A 25583-nucleotide genomic window follows, 5' to 3' on the forward strand; every position below is an offset into this window, starting at 1 on the left:
AATGGGCCAAAATAAACCTAGTTTTCTGAAGAATAGATACAGAATCAAGTGAACAGCTTGATCTGTAATGTGGTATTGTATACCCACAAAAGGCAAATTGATTCACTTCTAAAAGTTGGTCATTCTTAATTCGGTCTGTAATATGTGAGGTAGTAAAGCTGGGGAAAATATTCACGGTTAATAGTTATTTTCCCACCCTCCATTTCTTCCTTTTTATCCTGCAGCTGTTAAAAGTTTAAATTAGCAGGTGCAGAAAGACTAGTTGTGTGCTCTACAGAAGGATTTTAATTATTTTACCACCTCCTGATTAGACTTGATTGGAATTTTCTAGCAAGTTACCATTGTCGGCAGACACTGTATGTAAAGTATCTTCTAGGGTATTTTAGTAAGTGACTTTTTTAGCTGGACAGAGCAAGAGTATTGTCTCTTAGAAGATGCAGTCTTTCTGATAAAGTATTTAATTTTCCTTTGAATAACATTCAGGCTCTTAATAGTGAGAGTGGTTGTCCCTTAGACTGTTGACGAGTAACAGTGTTAGACCTACTGGTACATTCATTCCAATGATGAATTTTCTTTAAATCCATTTCTAGGAAATCTGAGAGGGAAGCTTTATGCTCATTTTTGGGGCCTTAATCTGGCATTGTTGAGCCTCTTTTACCCTCCACTATCTTTATAGCTTGGGGCTGTAGCTATTTTTGTACCTTTTTATCCATTGCAATTGTATTCCTTAGGCCCATTGAGGGCTGGTCCACACTAACCCCCCACTTCGAACTAAGATACGCAACTTCAGCTACGTGAATAACGTAGCTGAAGTCGAAGTATCTTAGTTGGAACTTACCACGGGTCCACACGCGGCAGGCAGGCTCCCCCGTCGACTCCGCGTACTCCTCTCGCGGAGCAGGAGTACCAGCGTCGACGGCGAGCACTTCCGGGATCGATTTATCACGTCTAGACAAGATGCGATAAATCGATCCCAGAAGATCGATTGCTTAGCACCAGACCCGGAGGTAAGTATAGACGTACCCTAAGTCACCCAGATGATCTAATACATTTTTCTTAACAACCTAATATTTCGATCAGTTCTGGCTGTGATGCCTAAAGTGCAATCTAGCTTAAGTGAAATCATGCTTAAAGTAGAAACTAGAAGGTCATATTAGAACAGTCTTCTGTTTCTTCCCGAAGTCTGGAATGCCATGCTTGGGACTAGATGATGTTTAACCATTAAAATGTTGTTTGGAAGAATCAAAATTGATAATGCCAACATACCTAGAATTGGAGTAGTGGCATCTGCTTCATTATCCATCTATGTATGTGTCTCATTCTGGAAAGGGGTGACCAGATCCAGATTATTGTAAATCTGAGTTAAAGAAACCCAATTTCCAGGCACAAAATTAGCTTTTTACTTTCTTCTCCAATGGTCAACCGAAGTCATTGCCTATTAGAAGTAATAACAAGGGAAAGTGAAAGAGAGAGAAAAATAGATTTCAGCAGTCCATCCACAAATTTACAATGAGACTTGAAGGATCAAACTCCATCTGTTTACATATATTCAGATATAAAAAAATATTCTATAGTTGGCAACTGCGGAGAGTTCGAATATTCACTGTGCAGGCCAGCTGAAATCTATTTTTCTCTCTCTCTCTCTCTCACTTTCCCCAGAGAATGCTTCCTATGTTTTGCACTGTGAGGTCAATTTCTAAATCAGTTCCTTAGAGATCTACTTTACCACCCTGCTGCCAAACCAGTGGACCAGTTATAAGGAATATTTTTTTAGCTGCACTGTTATGTATGCTAGTTTTGTTTCCTGATATATATTACATGTAATTTCCTTTTTATTGTATCTGGACATAATCCTGAAAATTTTTTCAAATTTAAATAGAAAAATTGATTTGTGAATCAGAAGAAAGACATACACAACATTTTGAAAATGTCCTCAGAAAACAAAAGCATTTCTTCACAGAGTATTTTTTTGTCATAATTGTTTTAAATAATGTGAATTTCCATTTTTATTTGTCTTTCATGCTGAAATGCTTTCTTTATTTGCTGTATATACCCACACACTTATGGTGAATCATTTGTATTGAACACAATAATATTGAACACGTAGTATGGCATTCACAATGATTTTTATTATATTAGTGGACAGTTAAAAATCTCACTTTTCTCTTATTTCAGAACATTAGACTTAAGTTAATTACAGATACTGAATTTCTATGGTCAAGAAGAAGCACTTTATACTTGACAGAGAACAATTCTAAAAAGCATACTATTGAAAACTAAATTATTAATATTTGTATTAAAGAAGTTTGTATTGTTTTGCATGAGCTGAAATAGTGTTTTCAACACAGGCCAAGTGTGTATCCGCTTATACTTTCTGAAAATGTATCTTCTAATTAATTTTACATGAATTTAAATGTACTGTATTTAGTATAAAATAATTCTAAATTGTGTAATTAGCCCATTCTAAAAATAGCATTTATCTTATGTTGAGGGGGTGGTCCAATTACAACTATTACTCTTTGCCAAATACATATTTTTCTATTTAATTATTAAGTGTTTTTAAAAATGAGTGATTTTTTTCCTACTTTCATTTTAAAAATGCTCTTATGAAATGCGTGTGGACTCAGCCAAATATGTATTATTTTTAATTCTTACATAAAAAGCTGTTTGTCGTAGCTTTTTAGAAGATAAACATGATGCCAACAGATGACCAAAAAAGAAAATTCTTAAAAACAAGATTGTGAGACACTTTAAAGAAGAACATTAAGTCTTGCTTATCGCTTATATAATTAAAGTTTTCAAAATACAAAATGAGAGTCAAGACACTTGTTTATACTGTTCCTTCAGTTTTAAAGCTATATTTCAGTACTGAGTCTAACAAACCAGTTGGAACATAAAACCTGCAAATTACTGATACAAAAGTTAAACCTATAACACTTACTGTAGAATGCAAATATCAATGGAAATGCAATTTTGGTAGTGCTTGTCAAATACAAAAAGCTTTCAAATAAAAAGCCTTTTTTCTGAAAATTACAAAAAGACAGATATTTGAAATAACTGAGCTTAGATCATGTAAATAAGGACTTAATTTTTTCACTGCATTTTCTTGCAGCATTACACTAATATTTTTTTAGATTGTCAAATTAGATTAAGTTCCCTTCTACACTGGATGGATAACAGTGATTGCCTGATTGCTACATATTTCCACCCCTCTGAATTTTTTTTCAATAGGTGCACTAGGCCTTCCAATGAGGGGAATGAGCAACAATACCCCTCAGTTAAATCGCAGCTTATCACAAGGCACTCAGTTACCGAGCCACGTAACGCCAACAACAGGGGTACCAACAATGTCACTTCATACACCTCCATCTCCGAGCAGGTATTTATTGGTAGCTGATATTTCTGCAATTGCTTTTTTTCTGCAGAGCAGTTTAAGCATATTTTACCTAAACTACTTTACATTATAGTTAATAAAAAGAAAAATATTTCCTATTATGGATCACTGCCTGTGTTGAGGAAAATATTTGTAATACACTGTTTGTATGTGTAAGGATAGTGTTCACTTGCAAATTCTGTTGCGTGAACACAAGACATCATTTGACTGCTTTGGTAAATGTTTGGTTAAAATTAGATGCATGTTATACAGCATTCAGAATATCAAGGGGGTAGCACAGAAGCACTAATATTAAAAGATTTTATATATCAATTGATTTAGCTATATGGTGTTTTCACACTCATAAGACTTTTATTTCACTTCAAATATTTTTTATAAGTATTCTACACTAGACCTGACCAAGGATTTGTCTAGTCTCATTGTATAAAGGAGCATGTGACTTTTCTAAAGAAACCTAAAACTCTGTACCATTTACTGAAAAGTAATTGCTTAGAATAAATGATGTGCCATATTGAAATTATTCATAAATCTAGCTTGACAGCCTAAAAAATTGATTATTCATTTCAGTTCTATACTGAAGTTGAACAGTATTGTATAGGTTCAACTTTTTTGGATGGTTTTATCTCTTTCAGGGGTATATTGCCTATGAATCCTAGGAATATGATGAACCACTCCCAGGTTGGTCAGGGCATTGGAATTCCCAGCAGGACAAACAGCATGAGCAGTTCAGGGTTAGGCAGCCCCAACAGAAGCTCGCCTAGCATAATATGTATGCCAAAGCAGCAACCCTCTCGACAACCTTTTACTGTGAACAGGTAAGACTGATTTGGTCAAGGTATATACATGCAGGTAAGGGGATGTTCAGCAGCATTCCTGAAATAAAAATCTAGTTTTATCCATTATTTTAAAGTTTGAAGTGGTGAATTCTTACTGCCAGGAGACTGTGTCTGCTTTGAAATGTACATAAGATTCTCTTGATTGAAGCCTTCAAACTAAATTTTGCCTGGCCACTGTCATTCACTACTGTTCCTGCAAAAATACATATTTAAACAGTTGTTTTTAAAGTGCAAGTTGGGGTTTTCTTTGTGCACATTTTAACTTAATGCTGGTTATAAGTTACATTAAATGCACTTGGAAAAAATAAGGCAAGAATTAAAAATATAATAGTTCTTTGAGAATTGCCTCTGTAGATTCACATGCTTTTGGAGTCTTGCGCCTCTGTGCTGCAAGCCACGCAACCATTTGGAAAGCATTGACTTGCCCTCCTGTAGAGTTGAGCATTCCTTGCAAACAGCCTCTGTTCCTTTCCTTCCACTGTAGGCATAGGTCTCAGAATCATCAATCACTTAACAGTAACACAATGCAAGATAAGATATGTTTGGTTTATATTGATTTTGAAGTTCTGTTTATATAGACAGTTTAAAAGAATCATAACTGTAGTTTGGTTATAACTGCTTTTCCACACCTTATGGTAGTATGTCCACCCAATGTCAGTGTTCCCAATCCCCACCTTTTCTTCATTTAAATCTCTCTGTACTGTTTGCAAACTAACTCATGTCAGTCATATGCCTTCTCCAACCCAACATTATGTAAAAAAAGAATGAGAGGGAGAGAAATTTTAAAATAATGTTTTTAATCTCTTAGTTTGTGCAGTTCCTATCCACTTCAAGAAAAGAAGATCTTGCTGATCTCCTCAGCCAGCCACAGTAGGGATTTGGCAGCAGTAGTTCAAATCCCTGCCTTGTGGCATGAGAGGGGTCTTTTGGTCCTCTCACTCTATAGCAGAGGTGGGCAAATTATGGCCCGCGGGACCGTCTGGCCCGGCCCCTTTGCTCCCAGCCAGGGAAGATAGCCCCCGGCTCCTCCCCTGCAGCCTCAGCACGGCGCACCGCCAGTGCTCTGGCCCATTGCTCCTCCTGAGCAGCATGGTAAGGGGGCGGGGAGCGGGGGGGTTGGATAAGGGACAGGGAGTCATGGGGGGCAGTCAGGGGGCGGTTGGATGGGGTGGAGGTTCTTGGGGTGGGGTGGTCAGGGGACGGGGAACGGGGGGGTTGGATAGGCGTGGGAGTCCCGGGGGGGCCTGTCAGGGGGCGGGGGTGTGGATAGGGGTCAGGGCAGTCAATAGACAGGGAGCGGTTGGATGGGGGCGGAGGTTCTGGGGGGGTCGGCAGTCAGGGGATGGGAAACAGGGAGCAGTTGGATGGGGAGGAGGTTGGGGGGCAGTCAGGGGACGGAGAATGGGGGGGTTGGATACGTGTGGGAGTCCTGGGGGGCCTGTTGGGGTGGGGGTGTGGATAGGGCAGTCAGGGGACAGGGAGCGCGGGGGGGGGGAGGGGTTGGGTGCGGGGGTGGGGTCCCGGGGGAGTAGTTAGGGGCGGGGGGTCCTGGGAGGGGGCGGTCAGGGGACAAGGAGCAGTGGGGGTTGGATGGGTCAGAGGTTCTGAGGGGGGCAATCGGGGCGGGAAGTGGGATGGGGCGGATTGTGGGGGGGGCAGGCTGTTTGGGGAGGCACAGCCTTCCCTACCCAGCCCTCTATACAGTTGTGCAACGCCGATGTGGCCCTCGGGCCAAAAACTTTGCCCACCCCTGCTCTATAGGCTACCTCGGCATGTTTGCTAATGAATATCAGCAAGTAAAGGGGCAAATAAATTAGTGTTTATATATAAAAAAAAAGCCTCATTAACATTATTTGAGATGCCCCTTTTCTTAGTTTTCAGCAGTAATTCAGAGATGATGAAATCTCAGTATGCAGTAGCTTTTGAATTATTGCCTTCGTCTTTTATGTACATACATCATATGCTTTCTTCTTGCGTCCCTCTCCCATTTAGGAAGAGATGATCACTAGTAACCAGGTTGCTATTTTTTATTGAAGCTATTTCCAGTGTGGGGTTATTCACTTGACTTTAAAAGCAAATATATACATACAAGTCTATAAATACACATGTTAAATTACACTACAAATGCCACTGTTAATACTAAATTTACAGACATCAGTACTATTGTGGATAAACTTAAAAACTTAATGAAGATTTGATGAATTTTCTTGACGGTCACATAATTGATAATCACTTCCATAAAATATTCTCTAAACATATCCCCCAATTTGAACAAAGTGTTGGCTATTTCAAAATGTATAGAATATTTAACTTTCTCCTCATCAGCTACCTCCGTTTTCCTAAAGAGGCAGCACTATGTATTGATAGAAAGTTGGATAACCCACAGGTAAAAAAACAACTGTGGGGCAATTTTTTCTCCTGCTGTCTGACCTCTTGTATCTCTCTGAAATCCCTAGTCTGAGGACTCTCTTAATTGCTGGATTTTATTTGTTGAGATGCGTTGTGTGAAAAGTACTATATATCAGCAGGCTATATTGCATGCCCTTACTAACTACATCAAGATTGACTGTCTTGTCAGTGCTCTCACCTGATTTAGAATTCCAGAAGATGCCAGAAATCTGTTTCTTCAAGTGGCTGATAGATAGAAGTCAAAGGGTTTGATGTATTCCAAATACACCACCTTGCTGAAGCCAAGCTGAGCAGGGTCATTCTGCACTTATTGTTCCCCTACTCAATCTCTTGAACTGTGTTGGGGGAACTGAAAGCAGTTTCTCTTGACCCACCTAGGGTGATTATGGCTGCTAGTAGGCAAAGTAAGTTGTCTAGTTCCCTGATTGATGTGTGCCCACATATGGGAAACTGTAAACGCAAAAGGTTAAGGGGGATAGCCTTTTTTACTTTTTCTTTTTTTAGACGTTGGCCTAATTGCTTTTCTTAATAAAGCATGAGAGAAACTAGGAGTTAATCTCGGCTTGATCTGTCCATGCTATCTTGTCAAAATATCATCTTGACTTTATTGTATCATATACCTTAGCAAAGTCAAGATGGTGTCTACTGTATTCTATTTATCTATAGATATATCAATTTTGTCATGATTCACTTATGAACTTATTTTAATGCCTATGGCTCTGTTATCCTTAAGTATTAGCATTTTTCTTAATATTCTATTAGAAATTTATAATAAAATTGTCTTGATTAATTGCCCCATTGTTTATACAAATTTGACAAGTGCAAAGTATAAAACGGTGAAAACTGAATTTGAAAGATGAACGCAGGTTTCTTAGCTTGTAATAACTCAAGTGAGGTGTTAATGACGTCTCTTCGTTTTCCTTTCTTGTCCTGTCTTCTCTCACTCAATTGAAGTTAGAAAGTGTTTATTTTTGTATCTGAAGTTTTTGTTTTTGTGCACAGTATGTCTGGATTTGGAATGAACAGGAATCAGGCATTTGGAATGAATAACTCCCTATCAAGTAACATTTTTAATGGAACAGGTGAGTTTTTTCTTTAAATAGGTAGAGTATGAAGTACAATAGGAGGTATATATGTTAGCTGGTTAAAACCCCAAATTGTTAAAGATATTTGTATCTCTAATTGTGAATTTTTGTAATTATGCTTAATGACTTTGTACAGAATTGTTCCCAGTACTTAAAAATATGCACATAAATTGGAACACTGACATTAATATATGACAAATGTGTAATTCAGTTTTTAAGATCGTATGTAAAATACAAAATACATGTAGGTAGTAGCAAATGGCATAAAAATAACACTTCTGAAATTATACTAGAAATTAATATTTATATTACTTTTAAAGACAAAGTAGAAAAACTTAAATTACACTGAAAATAGTTTGTTTTGCATGGATTTTTTTTTAATATACAAACATACATTTGTAACAGCCAGTTTCAATGTCAAAAATAATTTAAAGATCCAGGGACAACAAAGGGATGAGCCTGTTAAATGTTTGTTAATCTGTAGGCGGGGTTTAGTATGAAAATATTATGGTGAACAACTTCTTTAAAAACTATTTTTAGAAATCTTCCCTTATTTCCAACTCCTCTTACACAGATATAAAAAATGATCCTTTTCAATCAGTAGTCCAGGTTGTGACAGTTTCTAGGAATTCCAGACTGTTCATTTGTATTAAGAAAACTATATATAATATCATCCACAAAAATGCTTTACTTTAGGTATGTATGGCTATACTAAGCTTTCTGTATATACCTACAAGGTTATAATTTCAACTTTAAAATACTGATGATGTCATAAAGTAAAAGGGTAATGCCCAAGTGGTTTGTGTAGTCACTAGAACCCTGTGATGGCATTATAAACCTGTAATTCAAAATTTGTATATACTCTGATACCAGTTGCAAATTGGAATTCATGCCTTACCCTGGGTTTTACTACGTGTCTTCTGAAATTGCTTCATTATTCTGCCTTGTCCTGCGTTAGCAGCGATTAAAGGGCTCCTACAGCGCTGCCACTGATACTACTACTTCCCCTCTCCAAGCCCTTCTCTTGCTAGCTCCCTATTGTCAGTGAATCCTTTCTTTCCCACTATGGAACCACTGATAACTTCAGTCCTGTAATTTACAGGTACAGTGTCACATTCATGATTCTTGGCATATATTATTGAGTTGCTATTTTAAAAATAAAAAATGCTCTATAGCCTAGCCTAGCCTTGTCATCTAGGCTTTTCTTTTCTTTTTTTAAATTTATACAGAATACTGATAGAAACGTGAAGAGAAAATTAAGTGTTCTCCTACCTTTTAGTGGTGGGATATTTTTCTTCAGCATATCATCTGTTGCTAGCACTATAAACCATGGAAATCACATCTTGGTGACAGGAGGTGGTGTGTGTTGAACATTTTAACGAAATCAGTTTGTTTGAATGTACATGTTCGTGAAGAGAAAATATTTTTGATCCTTTTATTGTTTGATGAAGAAAAATGTGATTTCATGTATTGCAGTCCCTGTGTAAAAAATTCAAGGTGGTTAAAAAACAGAGTGCTTTTTATTTTAGATGGAAGTGAAAATGTGACAGGACTGGACCTTTCAGATTTTCCAGCATTAGCAGACAGAAATAGAAGAGAAGGAAGTGGCAACCCAACTCCATTAATAAACCCATTAGCTGGAAGGGCTCCCTATGGTAAGAATGTACTTCTGAAAACTTTGTTGAATAAAATAAATGTTTACTTGCCTGATTCGCGTATGGCTGTTTGTAATACATTGTTATGAGACAGTGGGTAACATTTTCAAAAGTGTCTAGATCCCATTGACCATCAGTAAGACTTAGGTTCCTAAGTTGTCATTTTCAAAAGTGACTGAGACGCTTACAATCTGGTCATCTTGATGCTTTTGAAAACATTACCCAACATCTCTGCAGTTGGAAGTTGACTTCAAACATGTTGCAAGTCATTATAACTCAGTTGTTTAAATTCACCTTTGATTGAAAACTGGCCTTTTTTTTTTTTCAGTCTGGATATGCATATTTTTAAATAGCTTCATTTTTTTGTTTCCTATCAAATTGATTGCCTGTCTTTTAGATGCCTGTTAATCAAATTGTCGTAGCGTACCTTGTATATACATTTTATTTCTAAAATAAACTAACATTAAAAAGTCAGCATTTGCTAAGAGATGTGACATCATATCAGAGATGCTACAGTTTCCTCCTATACTGTGCTACCTATTGACTTTTTAATAGTGATCACAGTACTTGATGCTTATTGATTTTTTTTGTTTAAAGTACTAAATAGACATATCTTATGCAATAGAACTACTTGTAGAATAGTTAAAAATTATCTTTGCTCATGTGACTTGTAGTATAAGTCATCAGGGTTGCTTAGCCTCAAAGTACAACTTTTTCTTGTTCCTTAATATATGTTTGTCCTGCATATCACTTCTGCATATCACTTGGGCAGTTGCTGTTATATAAATTATCATTGGGTACTACAGGAAAGAGGGTATTAAGTTTTTTAGCTCATTCTCCAAATTTCTGACAGAAAAAGCTCTGTTACCTTTAGAATAGCAATCAAAATTTTGCTAAAAGATCGTATTTGCGTCTATAAATACCAGAATCCATTTATTCAGAAGAAAGAAGAAACAGGATTCAGTAAACCAATTTCCTAAATTGAAAAAAGGGATCTTTGATCTCTTCTTGACCTCAGAACACTGGAAAATGTCTGTCAACTATCGATACGCTTTAGCTCATCTACACCTATCCAGAACCTCTGAAAAATGAGCTCTAGGTTTCCTTCTATCTGCACTTATCCTGCATCAGAGGTCTGAGGAGTAATTTGCAGCCAGTTACTATATTATTTCTGTATGTCTGAGCAAGAGGTTGTTGACCCTGGGAGTCCTTTTTTTTTTTTTTTTTTTTTAATTGGTACAATAAATAATGCTTCTCTTCAGTCCCTGGATCCGATCTTCCAGTATGAATGACCTACTTTTCTGAAATTAGGGTCAGAGCATTGAAGCCAGCTGATATCTGTAGACTTGCATTTTTCCTACTGTTTAAGTCACTGGCAAGTATAATATAGTGATGTTCTATTGCAAATTACCTGCATGTCTACTTAAAATATATAAGCCTAACCAAATTTCAGAAAACATTTTCAGAATTTAAAGGAAAACCGATTTCAATAAAAAAAAAATCTGTATCCTTTTTATCAAATTGCTTTAATATCATTTTAAAACTCCTCTCAAGGTTCTTCTGCTTATTCAGATGTTGTGTAAGATGTTCAGTGTTAATAGTAAAACTATTGGGCATAATTAATTCTTAGTGTAACTTCAATAAAAACAGTTCAGTTGTGCTAGTTATTAATTTGGTACCAAAGTTTTCTACATCTAATTTAAATAAGAGAACTGAGTCAGTGACGTATGGTTCCAGTAAACCAACACACTTTCATTTTTTTTCATATTTCCTGTTCTTTTAAAGTCTGTTGCACTGTACCAATCGCTCATAAAAGCAGCAGCAGAAAAATGTTTTCATAATAGTTATTAATATTGTACTTGCTCTCATTTGGATCATAGTCGGAATGGTAACAAAACCAGCAAGTGAGCAATCCCAGGACTTCTCAATACACAATGAAGATTTTCCAGCATTACCAGGCTCCAGTTACAAAGATCCAACATCAAGTAATGATGACAGTAAATCTGTAAGTGAATGTTAAAACTTTATTTTTTCCCTCCAGTGATTACGTTTTGTTTTTCAACAACCTAGTTTAAAATTGGCAGTAAAGCAATTTGAGTACACTTGTACTTCAAGGTGACAAATTTTAAGAGGTCTTCTATAAACTACTCAGTAATTGAAATATCACTATATGTACTATGCAGATTGGCTTTCCTGGGGAATCAGTTGTCTTCTGACCATGAAAATGACCTTGATAACAGATTATTTTTGTGGGGCGGGGATCAAATTACTTCCTCAGTTTCAAAAAAAGTCCTGTGTACTTTTATGTACACTTTTGGAGATAGAAAACCCGAGTTTAATTGTTTCTTTCAGGTACACCTCACAAAGTTTGCTTCTAGAATCAAGATATAATTGTTCTAAAATTCCCGTGCTGAGTTTTAACATAGGGAGATACTTCCAGTTCAGATCCCTCTTCTTAGCTAGATTCACATGTTACTTTCTCCAATAATAATAATAATAATACTTTCCACAGTACAGCACCTTCCACTGAGGTTCTCAAAATTCTTTATAAACTTAATGAGTTAAGTCTCGCAATGTCCATGAGAGCTAGGTAAATATTATTATTCCCCATTTTTTATATAGATAGGGAAATAATGGGATAAAGTGATCTTAACCAAATATCACACAGGAAATCTGTGTCATTAAGATTTCTAACTCCTAATACCTTGTCTTAACCACAAGACTATTCTGCATCCTTTTAGTTATTACATATTTACATGTATAACTTTATTGACTCTGAAAGTTTGGTAATATTGGTATCTATCAGCAATGTAAATATTAATAGTGTAATTGCATGGTTTGGGGTTGTTTGTCCTAAGATATCCATATTCCAGTGTAGTTTGATTATAGCAAGGTTTAGCAAATATTGGTGGGTTTTTGTGATTCTAGTTGGTCATTCATATTGTTACATATACAGTATTTACTGGATATTTAAATAAGAATAAACTTGTAAAAAGATTTTTTTCCTCTTCAGTTAATGTGGCAAGCCATGAGTGGCAGAGGTATTAAAGTAGGAACTGTTTAATTCAATTCAAGTTCTTTGATCATAGATTTCATTAATAAACTATAGGTAGTATGTAGTGTTCCAAGGAAATCATAAAAATTAAATTCAGGGGATTTACAAGTAAAACGGAGAGTGTAATTATCTCCCCAGTTAAAACCACAGTCCTGGTGCACGTGAGATCATGGAGCTGATTTGATAATACAAATAAGACTAGCAAAGTGGCTAATGTAAAAAAAATCCTAGATTCTGTACTTTAATGGGCATTTCAGAGTGGTTGATCTCAACTATGTACAACCGGTTTTGGGTTAATGCTTAACTTTTTGAACTTGGATGATTCATAGAATTTCCCACCCATTAATCTCTGCAAAGAAACTGCCAAAAGGGGAAATATCCTAGATCTGTACTAGCACCATATACCCTTTGGAATTTTTCAGTGAAGTATCATGAATCATTGTAACCCTGGGAGATTCAACCATTATTGCCAAAATTAGCATTTATCCACATTACACACTTGGATTTTTGAAGTAGTATAAAGCCTTTGCAGCATCCAAGAAGCCGTTGAAAGATATGGGAGTGAAGCTACTTTGTTGCATGCAGTCCTGCTATGTGTGGAGGTCAAATTCTTCATTTTTCATTCCCTGGAGGAAGCTGTTAAGGTTTGCCACTACTCAAAAATAGGAGGTAGAAGCAGACTCCGAGAGGGATTGGATAAAAATTGAACTGATACTATGTGATTCTATAAAAAGTTGTCTTGTCAAAAAGTCACAGTACTATGCAGGCAGTATGTCCTGATGTTCTGCCATTTGAAACAGCAGTACGTCAGTGCACACTAGAAAACTTGTAGTGTGCAGCAGCAAGATCCATATGGGCAGTTAGGAGGCAGCATGCTGAAGCACTGTTGATTTACACCTGAACTTGCTGCACACCAAACGGCCTTTTAGACGTGTCTAATTTCTTTTATTGTCCCTTCCTGTGATGTCTTCTCTAGACATTGGGCTCTTCAGAGTAGTATCCTGGCAGTGTGGCGCCATGCATTCTATGGTGTTGTAGAAATAGTAAATAGAAATGATGACAGAAAAACAATTTGCAGTAGAGAGCAAACATTTTATACAATTTTCTTGTCAAATATAGTGTTATACCTCTTTCCTAACTGGTGAGTGCCAACTGTAGTTTGCTTGCTTCTGTAATTGGTCCCGTTATTATATCCAGTGTCAGCCACTGCAGCTCAGAGGGGCTCTCTATGTGGAGACGAGACTGTTGGCTGGCATGTGAAGCGAAGGGCCCACGAGCACCTCCTGTGTCATGCACTCATTTAGAAATGCAGCAGTTTACTCTTCCCATTGAATATTCTGCTCCAAGTGTGTACAAAATATTTAAATATCCTGACCTTTTACATTTGAGATTATAGATTTGGGAGTAGTTCTTATTTTAGGGATTGTAAAAATGACAAAGGCATTAATCATACCTACAGATTGGTAACAGAACACGAGGACTTCAACTGACAAACAGAGCTGTGGTTTACATGTTGCTCATAAGTAAGCTCTGAAAAGTGTGGAAAACTACGTCTTTGTTTTTAATTCCTTTATGTTCAAATACCAGGGGTGTGTGTTTTTGTTGTTGTTGTTTTCCCAAAACTTAAAACTGAATTACCTTGTAGTGTGGCAGGGCACTTAATTTCTTTTGGGATATGAATAACTGAACAGACTTCAGCATCACAGTACATGTATGGTCCTGTCGATGGCTTTTGAAGAGCGCTTGATTCAGAAGGGCTGCTTAACCAAGTTTTCCATGTTGGTTTGTTTTCTATCATGCTAACTTGCACAAATTACTTGTTTCTTAATAGAATTTGAGTACATCAGGCAAAACATCTTCTAGTGCAGACGGACCCAAATTCCCTGGAGATAAAAGTTCAACAACGCAAAACAACAACCAGCAGAAAAAAGGGATCCAGGTGCTACCTGATGGTATGCTTGAGTCTTTTTTTGATAAATCACTTGAAAATACCTTCAGATGATCTTGTTGATTCCTCCACTTTTTGAAAGGAGAAAATTAATTGGTTGTTCTTGCCCAGGTCGGGTTACTAACATTCCGCAAGGGATGGTGACGGACCAATTTGGAATGATTGGCTTGTTAACATTCATCAGGGCAGCAGAGACGGACCCGGGAATGGTACATCTTGCATTAGGAAGTGACTTAACAACACTAGGTCTCAATCTCAACTCTCCTGAGTAAGTTCTGTTTTCAATACTGTCATCAGTTTTGTTTTTATTATGCTGCTGTTCATAATATTGGGTTCATTTAGTTCACATGAATATAAAAAAACTGCAGATACTTTGACAAATTAAATTTGAAAATGCAATGACAGTAAAGTAAAGCTTTCATTAATAAGAGAACTGTGCTTCAAGGCATATTGAGATCTTGTTTTGCAATCTTTCAGTAAGCTAGGAGGCTCTCTTTACTCCCTTAACTTGTTAAGGATTTTTTCAGGAACGCTTTAGTGTGTTGTTAATAAATTTCATGCATAAATTATTTTTTAAATAACAATTTTCCTTGAGGATATTTACATTTAACAATCCAGCAGCATTCTTATTGTAAATTAAACTTGCACTGATGTAATAACAAGCTGTACACCTTCATAGTTGCATTGTATAGTTGTATTGTTATCTTCAAGAGCAGTATACCTTTTGAAGTTAACTTCTAGTCCGTTAGCTATTTTATATTCTCCATGTGCATAATTGTGAGCCCTCCACCATGATATCACAGGGCAGTAAGGGATTTTAAAGAATCTCTTATATCTCTGTGTGGACTACCCATATCACCAGAGCCTGTGTTGGGAGGCAAGAGGGGAACAGCTGCTGGCATGCTGCTACTTCTCCTTCCATACATGTGGGAAGTAAGCGGAGTATTGGTTCTGCCCCCCCCCCAACACATCTGCCCACATACTTGAGCTGCTGTAGAGTGGGAAGTCATATGGATCAAGGGAAAAGCAGGAAACAAGAGTCACATCTCTTTCTTACCTTGTTTCTGGGGCAGTTCAGCGGCATACTATCTCTTACTCCGGCTGGATTGAAGAATTACAATCCTGCCTCATGTCTTGTGAGCTACATGGGCAAACTTGGGACATGGAGCTCTAAAGATTTTGTTTACTCTGCATCACCTAATAAACAGAGTACTAAAAACATAATTCATCTAAAAGATATTTGATGCATGACCCACCTACAGAAGAACCTTGCTGAACTTCATAGTTTATTCTCTCTCTCTCTCAAAAAAAAAAATAGATGGTCTCTTTTTTTCCCACCAAAGATTTGTGTACTATGTTTATTGAAATTTTATGAATGCACACAATAAACCAACCAGCAAAACCAGATTGGAATGGTACATATAGATGAAAGGAATTCTTTGCACTTCACATTTCTCAGATTATATACACATGAAATAGGTATGTATGTGAGTTCAAGAAGGATTGGAGAGAGAGAGAGAGAGAGAGAGAGTAAAAAAAGATGAAACAAGAAAGAGTAAGAAGAAAAAAAGTGGCATTCTGGAATCTCCACTCCTTATACAGTAATTAGCACTAATTTATATATATCCCTCATGTAAACTGATTATTTTCAGGAATTACTCCATAGTTCATTTCTCAACATTTTTTCAGAACATTGTTCCATTAGAGAGACAAGGTGGGCGAGGTAATATATTTTATTGGACCAACTTCTGTTGGGAGAGAGACAAGCTTTCAAGCTTACACAGAGTTCCATTGGTATTCTCAGAACTACACTTGTGCACCTTAACCACTCTTCTAATACGAATGGCTTTAGATTCTGCAGAATGAAAAGACTTAGTGCTGCTCTTACAGATGACTTCTTGTTTGAGTGTGATGGATTTTTTCTACTTCACTGAGAACATGAGTTTTAAATAGCTATACTAAGAAATAACTCTTCTCACTACTAGCTCCATAATCTGTAGCATTGATTTAATTTTGATTGTCTGAGTAGGTGCATCTCCAGGATGTGCGCAATATCAGAGTTGTTTGATATTTCCAATACAGATTGTCTTCAGAAAGGCTATGTTTGAACAATCAGCTTAGAGCAAAGTACATCTGAATTCAGTATTTTAAAGTAGATGTAAGTGTAATTTAGCACATGTAATTGATTATTTGAGTTTTTGGTACAATTTTGTCCCACTCTTTGCTAGTAAAACTAGCATTTAAAATCTTTTCATCTAAATCTCAGGTAATTTATTTATAGCTTTGGATATAGCTATATATATAAAAAATAGTAATGGTTTAGAATGACATTTTTCATGGTGTTGATATATGAAATTAAAGGTATTTTATTGTGGTGGTTTATTGATATGCTATGCATCTCCTCTATTTGATAAAAGTCCAAATTGTCAATATACGTATCTATGCAGGATATTACCAATTTGTTGTCATGATTGTTGGTAATTAGTTAACTGGATTTTTTAAGTTTTTAATAGGGAATCGTTTCATACAGAGTATTTACGATCTTCCTTGGATGCATATTATTCAAGTGACAACATTGGATCCATGTATATGTCTATATATTTGTGTTGTAATCCCTGCTTTTAGTCTGGTTTTGGAGCTTTTACAGTTGATGATACAGATAGAAAATTTGCTATTTTATTTTACTGCCCTCAAAGTTAGTGATAAGTTTTTGCCTAGTGTGACAGTCAGTTATCACTGCGCTTTAAATCAGCGGTTCTCAACAGGGGCTCTGCGAACCCTTTCAGGGAGGCCTGGGGCCCCGCGGCTAAAACCCAGAGCCTGAGCCCCAGCAGCTCCTGTGGGGCTGAAGCCAGGACCCAAGCGGGTGAAGCCCTGATGTCTGGCATCCCCCGCGCGGCTGAATCCTGGAGCCCTGAGCGCCCTGGTCCTCCCCACAGGGCAGAAGCCCTGAGCCCATGGGCAGAGTTGGGAGGCATGGGGGTGTTGCCTCCCTCCCCCCAAAACTACACTGTAAGAGCAGGGCAATCCTGGGGCAGCTCCACCCCCCACACACACCTCCTCCCCCCTCCCCCCCCCCCCGCCAGGTCAGAGGCGGGAAGCCAGAGCTGGGCAGTGTGGGACAGCTGCTGCTCTGACTGGTGCCATGGAGCAGGCAGCTATGGTGTTCCCTTGTCTCCTGCTGGTGCAGGGGGTTGAAGCTGCTCCTCCGCTCCCAGCCCCCTTTGCTCATGCAGCTGGTAAAAGCTGACTGGGCGGGGGGACCCGGCTCGGTGGCTGGCAGAGCCCTCGGGGAACTGGGACCGCAGGGGAGCCCTCCTGACACACAGCCCCTAGCTATCCCTCTCCCTGCAACCTGAGCCTACCCTCACCTTGAGCTACCCCCCTTCCCACACACAGCCCTTAGGTACCCAATTCGCTGCACCCTGAGCTGGTTTCAAACTCTTTGAGCTGAGCTCCCCCCTCCCATCTTTGAGTTATAGAGAGAATAGAAGTTGATACGGTACTGATAGGAATTGAAGAGAAACAGTCAAACGAAAGAGTCCAGTTACATCACATGAAGGCAGTCAGCTAAATATTGACAAATTTTATAAGTGCTTTTATACAAATGCTAGAAGTCTAAATACTAAAATGGATGAACTTGAGTGCCTTGCATTAAATGAGGGTATTGGTATAATAGACGTCACAGAAACTTGCTGGACGATGATAATCAATAGAACATGATAATACCAGGGTATAAAATATATAGGAATGGCAAAGTGGGTTGTGCTGGTGGGGAAGTGACATCATATGTGAAAGAAAGAATAGAATCAAATATAGTAAATATCCGAGAATCTCTGTGGACAGACATTCTATGCTTCATTAATGAGAGTATACCAGTAGCAATATACAACCAGACCAGGATGGTGACAGTGACTATGAAATGCTCAGGGAGATTAGAGAGGCCACAAAAATTGAAAACTCAATAATAATGGGGATTTAACTAACCATATATTGACTAGATACGTGTCAAGGACAGGATGCAGAGACAAAATTTCTAGATACCATAAATGACTGCTGCCTGGAGCAGCTAGTTCTGGAATCCCCAAGGGGAGAGGCAATTCTTGATTTAATACTAAGCAGAGCACAGAATCTGGTTCAAGAGGTAAATATAGTGGAACCACCCAGTAATAGCAACCATAGTGTAATTAAATTTAACTTCCTGGGGGGAAGGGGAAATATCAAAGAAGCCCACCACAGAAGCATTTAACTTCAAAAAGGGGAACTACTCAGAAATGAGGAGACTAGTTAAATGGCAATTAAAAGGAATAGTCACAAAAGAGAAATGCCTGCAAGCTGCATGGAAGCTTTTTAAAAACACTGTAATAGACACTCAAATTAAATGACAGAGTCCTGATAGAGTGCGTGAATATTCACCCACGAAAGCTTATGCTCCAATACGTCTGTTAATTTATAAGGTGCCACAGGACTCTTTGTTGCTTTTTACTGATCCAGACTAACACGGCTACCCCTCTGATACTCAAATTAAATGTATATCCCAAATACAAAACAAAAAACAGAAGACCACAAATGTGCCACCATGGCTAAACCGAGTAAAAGAGGCAGTTAAAGGCAAAAAAGCATCCTTTAAAAATTGGAAGTCAGATCCTACTGAGGAAAATAGAAAGGAACATAAACTCTGGCAAGTCAAATGTAAAAGTATAATTAGGCAGGCCAAAAAATAATTTGAAGAGCAACTAGCAAAAAACACTAAAACTAACCATTCTAAACTGTATCAGAAGCTGGAAGCCTGCCAAACAATCAGTGGTATTAAAGAAGCACCACAGAAAGACAAGGCCGTTGTGAGGAAGCTAAATGAATTCTTTGCATTGGCCTTCTTTGCGGAGGATGTGAGGGAGATTCCCACACCTGCATCATTCTTTTTGGGTGAAACATCTGAGAAACAGCCCTAGATTGAGATGTCAGTAGAGGCAGTTTTGGAACAAATTGATAAATTTAACCATAATAAATTGCCAGTACCAGATGGTATTCACCCAAGAGATCTGAAGGAGCTCAGATATGAAATTGCAGAACTACTAATTGTGGTATGTAACCTATTGCTTAACTCAGCCTCTGTATCAGATGACTGGAGGATAACTAATGTAAAGCTGATTTTTGAAAAAGGCTCCAGTTCAATACTTGGCAAACTGGTTGAAAATATTGTAAAAACCAGAATGATCAGATACATAGGTGAACATGATTTGATGGGGAAGAGTCAGTACAGCTCTTGTAAAGGGAAATCATGCCTCATCAATCTAGTATGTCAGCACGCATGTGGACAAGGTTGATCCAATTGACATAGTGTACTTGGTTCTTCAGAAAGCTCTTCAACATATTCATTAACAATCTGGAAAAAGAGGTAAACAAAGTGAGGTGGCAAAGTTTGCAGATGATACAAAATTACTAAAGATAGTTAAGTCCAAAGCTGACTGCAGGGAGTTACAAAGAGATCTTACAAAACTGGGTGACTAGACAGCAAAATGGCAGATGAAATTCAATGTTGATAAATGCAAGTAATGCACATTAGAAAACATCATCCCAACTATATATACAAAATGATGGGGTCTATTTTAGCTGTTACCACTCAAAGAAGAGTGGAGTTGTTGTAGACACTTGTCTGAAAACTTCTGCTCAACATGCAGTGGCAATCAAAAAAGGTAATGTTAGGAACCATTAGGAAAGTGATAGATAATAAGACAGAAAATATCATACCACTATATAAATCCATGGTACGCCCACACTGTTCTGGGAGCCCTATCTCAAAAAAAGATATACACCTCTACCCCGATATAACGCGACCCGATATACCACGAATTCGGATATAACGCGGTAAAGCAGTGCTCCGGAGGGGCGGGGCTGCACACTCCGGTGGATCAAAGCAAGTTTGATATAACGCGGTTTCACCTATAATGTGGTAAGATTTTTTTGGCTCCCGAGGACAGCATTATATTGATGTAGAGGTGTATTAGGATTGGAAAAAGTACAGAAAAGGGCAACCAACAATTATTAGGGGAATGAAAGTTTCTATATGAGGGGAGATTAAAAAGGCTGGGGAGTGTTCATCTTAGAAAAGAGATTGGGGTGGGAAGGAATATAAAGTCATAATTGGTGTGGAGAAAGTGAATAGGAAAGTGTAATGTGAAGGGATAAATAACAAGAACCAGGGGTCGCCCAATGAAATTAGCAGGTTTAAAATGAACATAAGGGACTACTTCTCCACACAGTGCACAGTCAGCCTGTGGAACTCATTGCCATGGGATGTTGTGAAGGCCAAAAGCATAACTGGGTTTAAAAAAAATAGAGAAGTTTACGGAGGACAGGTCCATCAATGGCTATCAACCGAGATGGTCAGGGACACAACCACATGCCCTGGGTGTCCATAATCTCTGACTGCCAGAAGCTGGGACTGGACGACAGGGAATGGATCACTCAATAATTGCCCTATTCTATTCATTCCCTCTGAAGCATCTCGCATTGACCTCTGTCGGAAGACAGATTACTGGGCTAGATGGACCATTGGTGTGACCCAGTATGTCCGTTCTTATGTTCTTTTGTAGTGTGAAAGTCTCCTGAAATAGTAATCAAATAATTTATATACTGCCCAGAAGTACAGTAGAACCTCAGAGTTACGAACACGTTCGGAATAGAAGTTGTTCATAACTCTGAACAAAACGTTATGGTTGTTCTTTCAAAAGTTTACAACTGAACATTGACTTAATATAGCTTTGAAACTTTACTATGCAGAAAATAAATGCTGCTTTTAACCATCGTAATTTAAATTAAACAAGCACAGAAACGGTTTTCTTACCTTGTCAATTTGTTTTTCCTTTCCCTTTATTATTTTAGTAGTTTGTTTTAATATAGTACTGTGCAGCATTTGCCCCCCCAATTCCCCACCCCTTTTTTTTTTTTTTGGTCTCTGCTGCCTGATTGCATACGTCTGGTTAAAAATGAGGTGTGTGGTTGACCGGTCAGTTTGTAACTCTGAGATAAGAGTGTTATCTGCTTAATACAGTGCTTTATGCTTTTCTGTGCCCGTATGAATTCTTTTTATCCCTGGCTCTTGCTTATTCCAAAAGCTAGAAATTCAAAATCTAGAGCAATTGCTATGTTCCATGAGCCAAAGATACTGCTTTAGACAGTTATCCGTTACTCATGTTTTTAGCACACTATACCAAATTTTTAAGGCTACAGTAAAATCTTTTTAAAGTCTTCCAAAACTTAGCAGACGTCACAACAAAAGTGATCCGCCTTCCTTATGGAATATAGTAAATAAATCAGGCTTCACATATAGCATACAGGGGATCATCTCTTTCAAAACTTTACCTATGATAGGCAGATAACATTAGGAAGAAGGGTCTTTACCCATTGAAATTTTTTTTGCAAAGATATTCACATTACGCTGATTAAAGAAATAGCGTTCTGTGATCTTTAAGGCAGTGTTTAGATGGGTGAGTGAGCCTTTATGTTCCAATTCTTGGGAAGTACTACACAGTTGGAAAGATTTCTCCCAGCAGAAGAAAGGTCTTGGTCGTTTTCCACAGATGCTGCCCCCTGTGATGCCTGCAGTCAGGATATATGAGGATATAAGCTGTTGTCAACCTTGGTTTAAAGGTGGTTTATGGTGTAGGCTTGGCACCCCTTGGTCTGGAATCATTTTTCTTTAGAACTTGGTTGGGAATTGGTCTTTTCCTGGTAACTTCCCAGGCTTGAAAGATTTTATAGCACTCTTATGCCTTCCTGCTAGAAGGTGCAAAGATTTAATAAGTTAGTAGACTGAAGTCTCATTTGCAAAATATGTCATAATACTATATTATCACAAACAATTAAAACAAAAGTGCAGCTGCCAAAAAAGTACATCTTGTGATTCACTGTCCTTTTTTGTTCCTCTGCCTGCTAATTACCAAACTTCAGTACTTCTCAGTGGATCACTAAGTCATTGGTTCAAATTAGCAAAGTTCTGCAGTGTTTAATTAGTAATCTAAAAGCTCCATTTTTTTCTTCTTGAAGTATTATCAAGAATTAAATCAGTGGTTCTCAACCTTTTGTACTGGTAACCCCTTTCACACAGCAAGCCTGTGAGTGCGACCCTCCTTATAAATTAAAAACACTTTTTTTTTTTATATTGAACACTATTATAAATGCTGAAGGCAAAACGGGATTTGGGAGTGGAGTCTGTCAGCTTGCGACCCCCATGTAATAACCTCACAACCTCCTAAAGGGTCACGATCCCCAGTTTGAGAACCCCTGAATTAAATGAAATCAGAACATTTATATTTTTCATGTTTTTTTCATGTTCAACTAAAGTGGTGAAATCGATTCTTTGTCAGCATAGAGGAGAATTTAAAGGAAGGGTACAATCATTATCAGTGGGAGAAACTAGGCCTGCCAGCTATAAGCCTTTTTCTTCTTTTAATTATGGGCTCAGATTTATTAGCCCATCAGGCTCTTGAGAGGTGTTACACAATACCTCCATTCTGCCGAGTATGTTTGGGCTTCTGAAAGGGGTTGGAGCCGAATGCACTTAGGTTACAAGCACAATTGAGAATTGTGCCCTTTAGAATTCAGTGGTGGGGAGGGTTGCCATTGAAGTCAGTGGTGTCAGAATTTCACCCTAAAAGTTAATGAAGTAACTAAATATAATGGTTTTGGAGGAGGGGAGAGATGGGGGCTTGGATGTCTTCTTCAAATTCATTGCTTTTTAATTTGAGTATGTTTTTTCTTGTTCAGAAATCTCTACCCCAAATTTGCATCACCTTGGGCATCTTCGCCTTGTCGACCTCAAGACATAGGTAGGGAAAATAAGTTGTGTTTAATGCTGTGTTGATATTTATAAATGAGAATCAATTACATGGTTTAACAATTAGGTCAATTCTGATTCCTTTATCTAGACTTCCATGTTCCATCTGAATACTTAACGAACATTCACATTAGGGATAAGGTGAGTGTGCTTTCTTGTCCCCTATAATAAAATATGTAGATAAGAGGCTGCTTGGTTTATAGAATTATTTTCAAGATAACCTGATGTAATTTTTCACAGATGGATATCTCTCATCAAATCTATGGGTTTTAGAAAAGTGTTAGTCTTAAATTCTGTAAGAACAGAGGTACATGGCATGTTCTAGGAATGTTACATACCCTTTCCAACATTACAAGACCAAAAGAACCCTGCATCTGTTCCCAGTTTTGTTTTCCTTTAATTTCTTGGATGCTAAAAATGGTTTGCATTAGCTTTTGGGGAGTGTGAGAATGGGTTTGGGAAAGAGCCAACAGAAATCATTAGAGCCATAGTCACATGTAATGAAAGCAGTAGTCAGTCTAGACCAATATCCTATCTCTGAGAGTGTCAGATCCTTCAGACCAAAGTATCAAACCCCTATAATTCACATTCTATATCAACACTATACAGTACAGAGAGATTTCTTGATTCCATCTGATCAGCTTATAGCCTGAAGCTTAAAAATTGATAGCTCTTACTCCTTTCTTTCCTAGATAATAGAAATAGGAATTTTAAGCTTGATATATTTAAAAATCCTAAATATTGTGTGTTGATGAGATCATTCTATAATGTTTTAAAAAATAAGATGTAAGGGATTGCTGTACTAATGTAGCTATATAATGAAATTTGTAAACAAACTAATAAATTTAAAAGTAAAGCAAGTAGATCAGAAAATACACAAAGAAAAAAGATCCCCCCTTTCAGGTTTGTTACTTACATTAACTGTCCTGCTGTTTATATAATAGGAAAATTGGAAAGCTTAATTTAAACTGGAGAAAAATTGAGCTTTTGATTAGTATATTATATTGCTATATATTTAGTACCGGGGTGGGCAACCTTTCAGAAGTGGTGTGCCGAGTCTACATTTATTCACTCTGATTTAAGGTTTCACGTGCCGGTAATACATTTTAACATTTTTAGAAGGTCTCTTTCTATAAGTCTATAATATATAACTAAACTATTTTGTATGTAAAGTAAATGAGGTTTTTAAAATGTTTAAGAAGCTTCATTTAAAAGTAAATTAAAATGCAGAGCCCCCTGGACTGGTAGCCAGGACCTGGGCAGTGTGAGTGCCACTGAAAATCAGCTTGCATGCTGCCTTTGGCACGCGTGCCATAGGTTGCCTACCCCTGATCTAGTATAACTTTTGCAACATACTTAATATAAGGGAAACAGTTTGACTATATTTTCTTGTCACGTTTAAATGGTATTAGCTGTCATTTATTTTATTTACCTTTTCTGGTTTTTAATCTTATTTTTTTTATCTTTTGCAGCTGGCTGCAATAAAACTTGGCCGATATGGAGAAGATCTACTGTTTTATCTCTATTACATGAATGGAGGAGATGTATTACAGCTATTAGCAGCAGTAGAGCTGTATGTTCAAAATATTTTGGCCAATTTGGTAATATGATAGAATGACAGTTTACTGTAGTAATCATGTAGTAAATCTAAAATTCTGCTTTCCAGTTTACTTCTAAAAGCGAGAAACGCTATTTTTAACCCCTAAAAATAGAGGCATGGTCTGGGCACAGGGCTGTAATCCTGGAGCTCCTGAATTCTAATACTTACTCTGGTACTGGTTCCTTTCTATAGTCTCTCCATTTGTAATAAAATGCACCTGCCTCATATGGGTTTTGTGTTGCTTTTAAAGCACCCTGGAGACAAAAAGTGCTACATAAATGCCAACAGTTGTTAAAATTAATGGTATGGAGAAAGTGAATATGAAAGTGTTATTTACCCCTTCACATAACACAAGAACCAGGGGTCATCCAATGAAATTAATGGGCAGCAGTTTTAAAACAAACAAAGGGAAGTACTTCTTCACACAGTGCATAGTCAATCAGCCTGTGGAACTTGTTGCCAGGGGATGTTGTGAAGGCCAAAAGTAGAACTGGGTTCAAAAAAGAATTAGATAAGTTCATGGAGGATAGGTCCATCAATGACCAACAACTAAGATGGTCACAGGTACAACCCCGTGCTCTGGGTGTCCATAGTCTCTGACTGCCAGATGCTGGGACTGGATGACAGGGAATGTATCACTCGATAATTGCCCTGTTCTGTTCATTCCCTCTGAAGCATCTGGCATTGACCACTGTCAGAAAACAGGATACTGGGGTAGATAGACCCATTGGTCTCACCTAGTATGGCCATTCTTATGTAACT

At 37.7% G+C, this 25583-nt stretch overlaps 1 protein-coding gene across 16 annotated transcripts in view; it reads left to right on the forward strand.

Annotated features, from left to right (window-relative positions):
- Window positions 1-25583, forward strand: part of CNOT2 (CCR4-NOT transcription complex subunit 2) — a 124749-nt gene that overhangs the window by 89925 nt on the left and 9241 nt on the right. For all 16 annotated transcript variants that reach the window (XM_065571976.1, XM_065571159.1, XM_042860135.2 and 13 more), the window contains 10 exons: window positions 3232-3379; window positions 4027-4209; window positions 7642-7721; window positions 9254-9379; window positions 11260-11384; window positions 14266-14386; window positions 14494-14650; window positions 23152-23213; window positions 23313-23362; window positions 24694-24794. In XM_065571976.1, coding sequence (XP_065428048.1) covers window positions 3232-3379; window positions 4027-4209; window positions 7642-7721; window positions 9254-9379; window positions 11260-11384; window positions 14266-14386; window positions 14494-14650; window positions 23152-23213; window positions 23313-23362; window positions 24694-24794 — 1153 coding nt within the window. The remainder of the gene's footprint in view (window positions 1-3231; window positions 3380-4026; window positions 4210-7641; window positions 7722-9253; window positions 9380-11259; window positions 11385-14265; window positions 14387-14493; window positions 14651-23151; window positions 23214-23312; window positions 23363-24693; window positions 24795-25583) is intronic.

Source organism: Chrysemys picta, chromosome 1 (assembly GCF_011386835.1).
Source record: "Chrysemys picta bellii isolate R12L10 chromosome 1, ASM1138683v2, whole genome shotgun sequence".
Classification (NCBI taxonomy): Eukaryota; Metazoa; Chordata; order Testudines; family Emydidae; genus Chrysemys; species Chrysemys picta.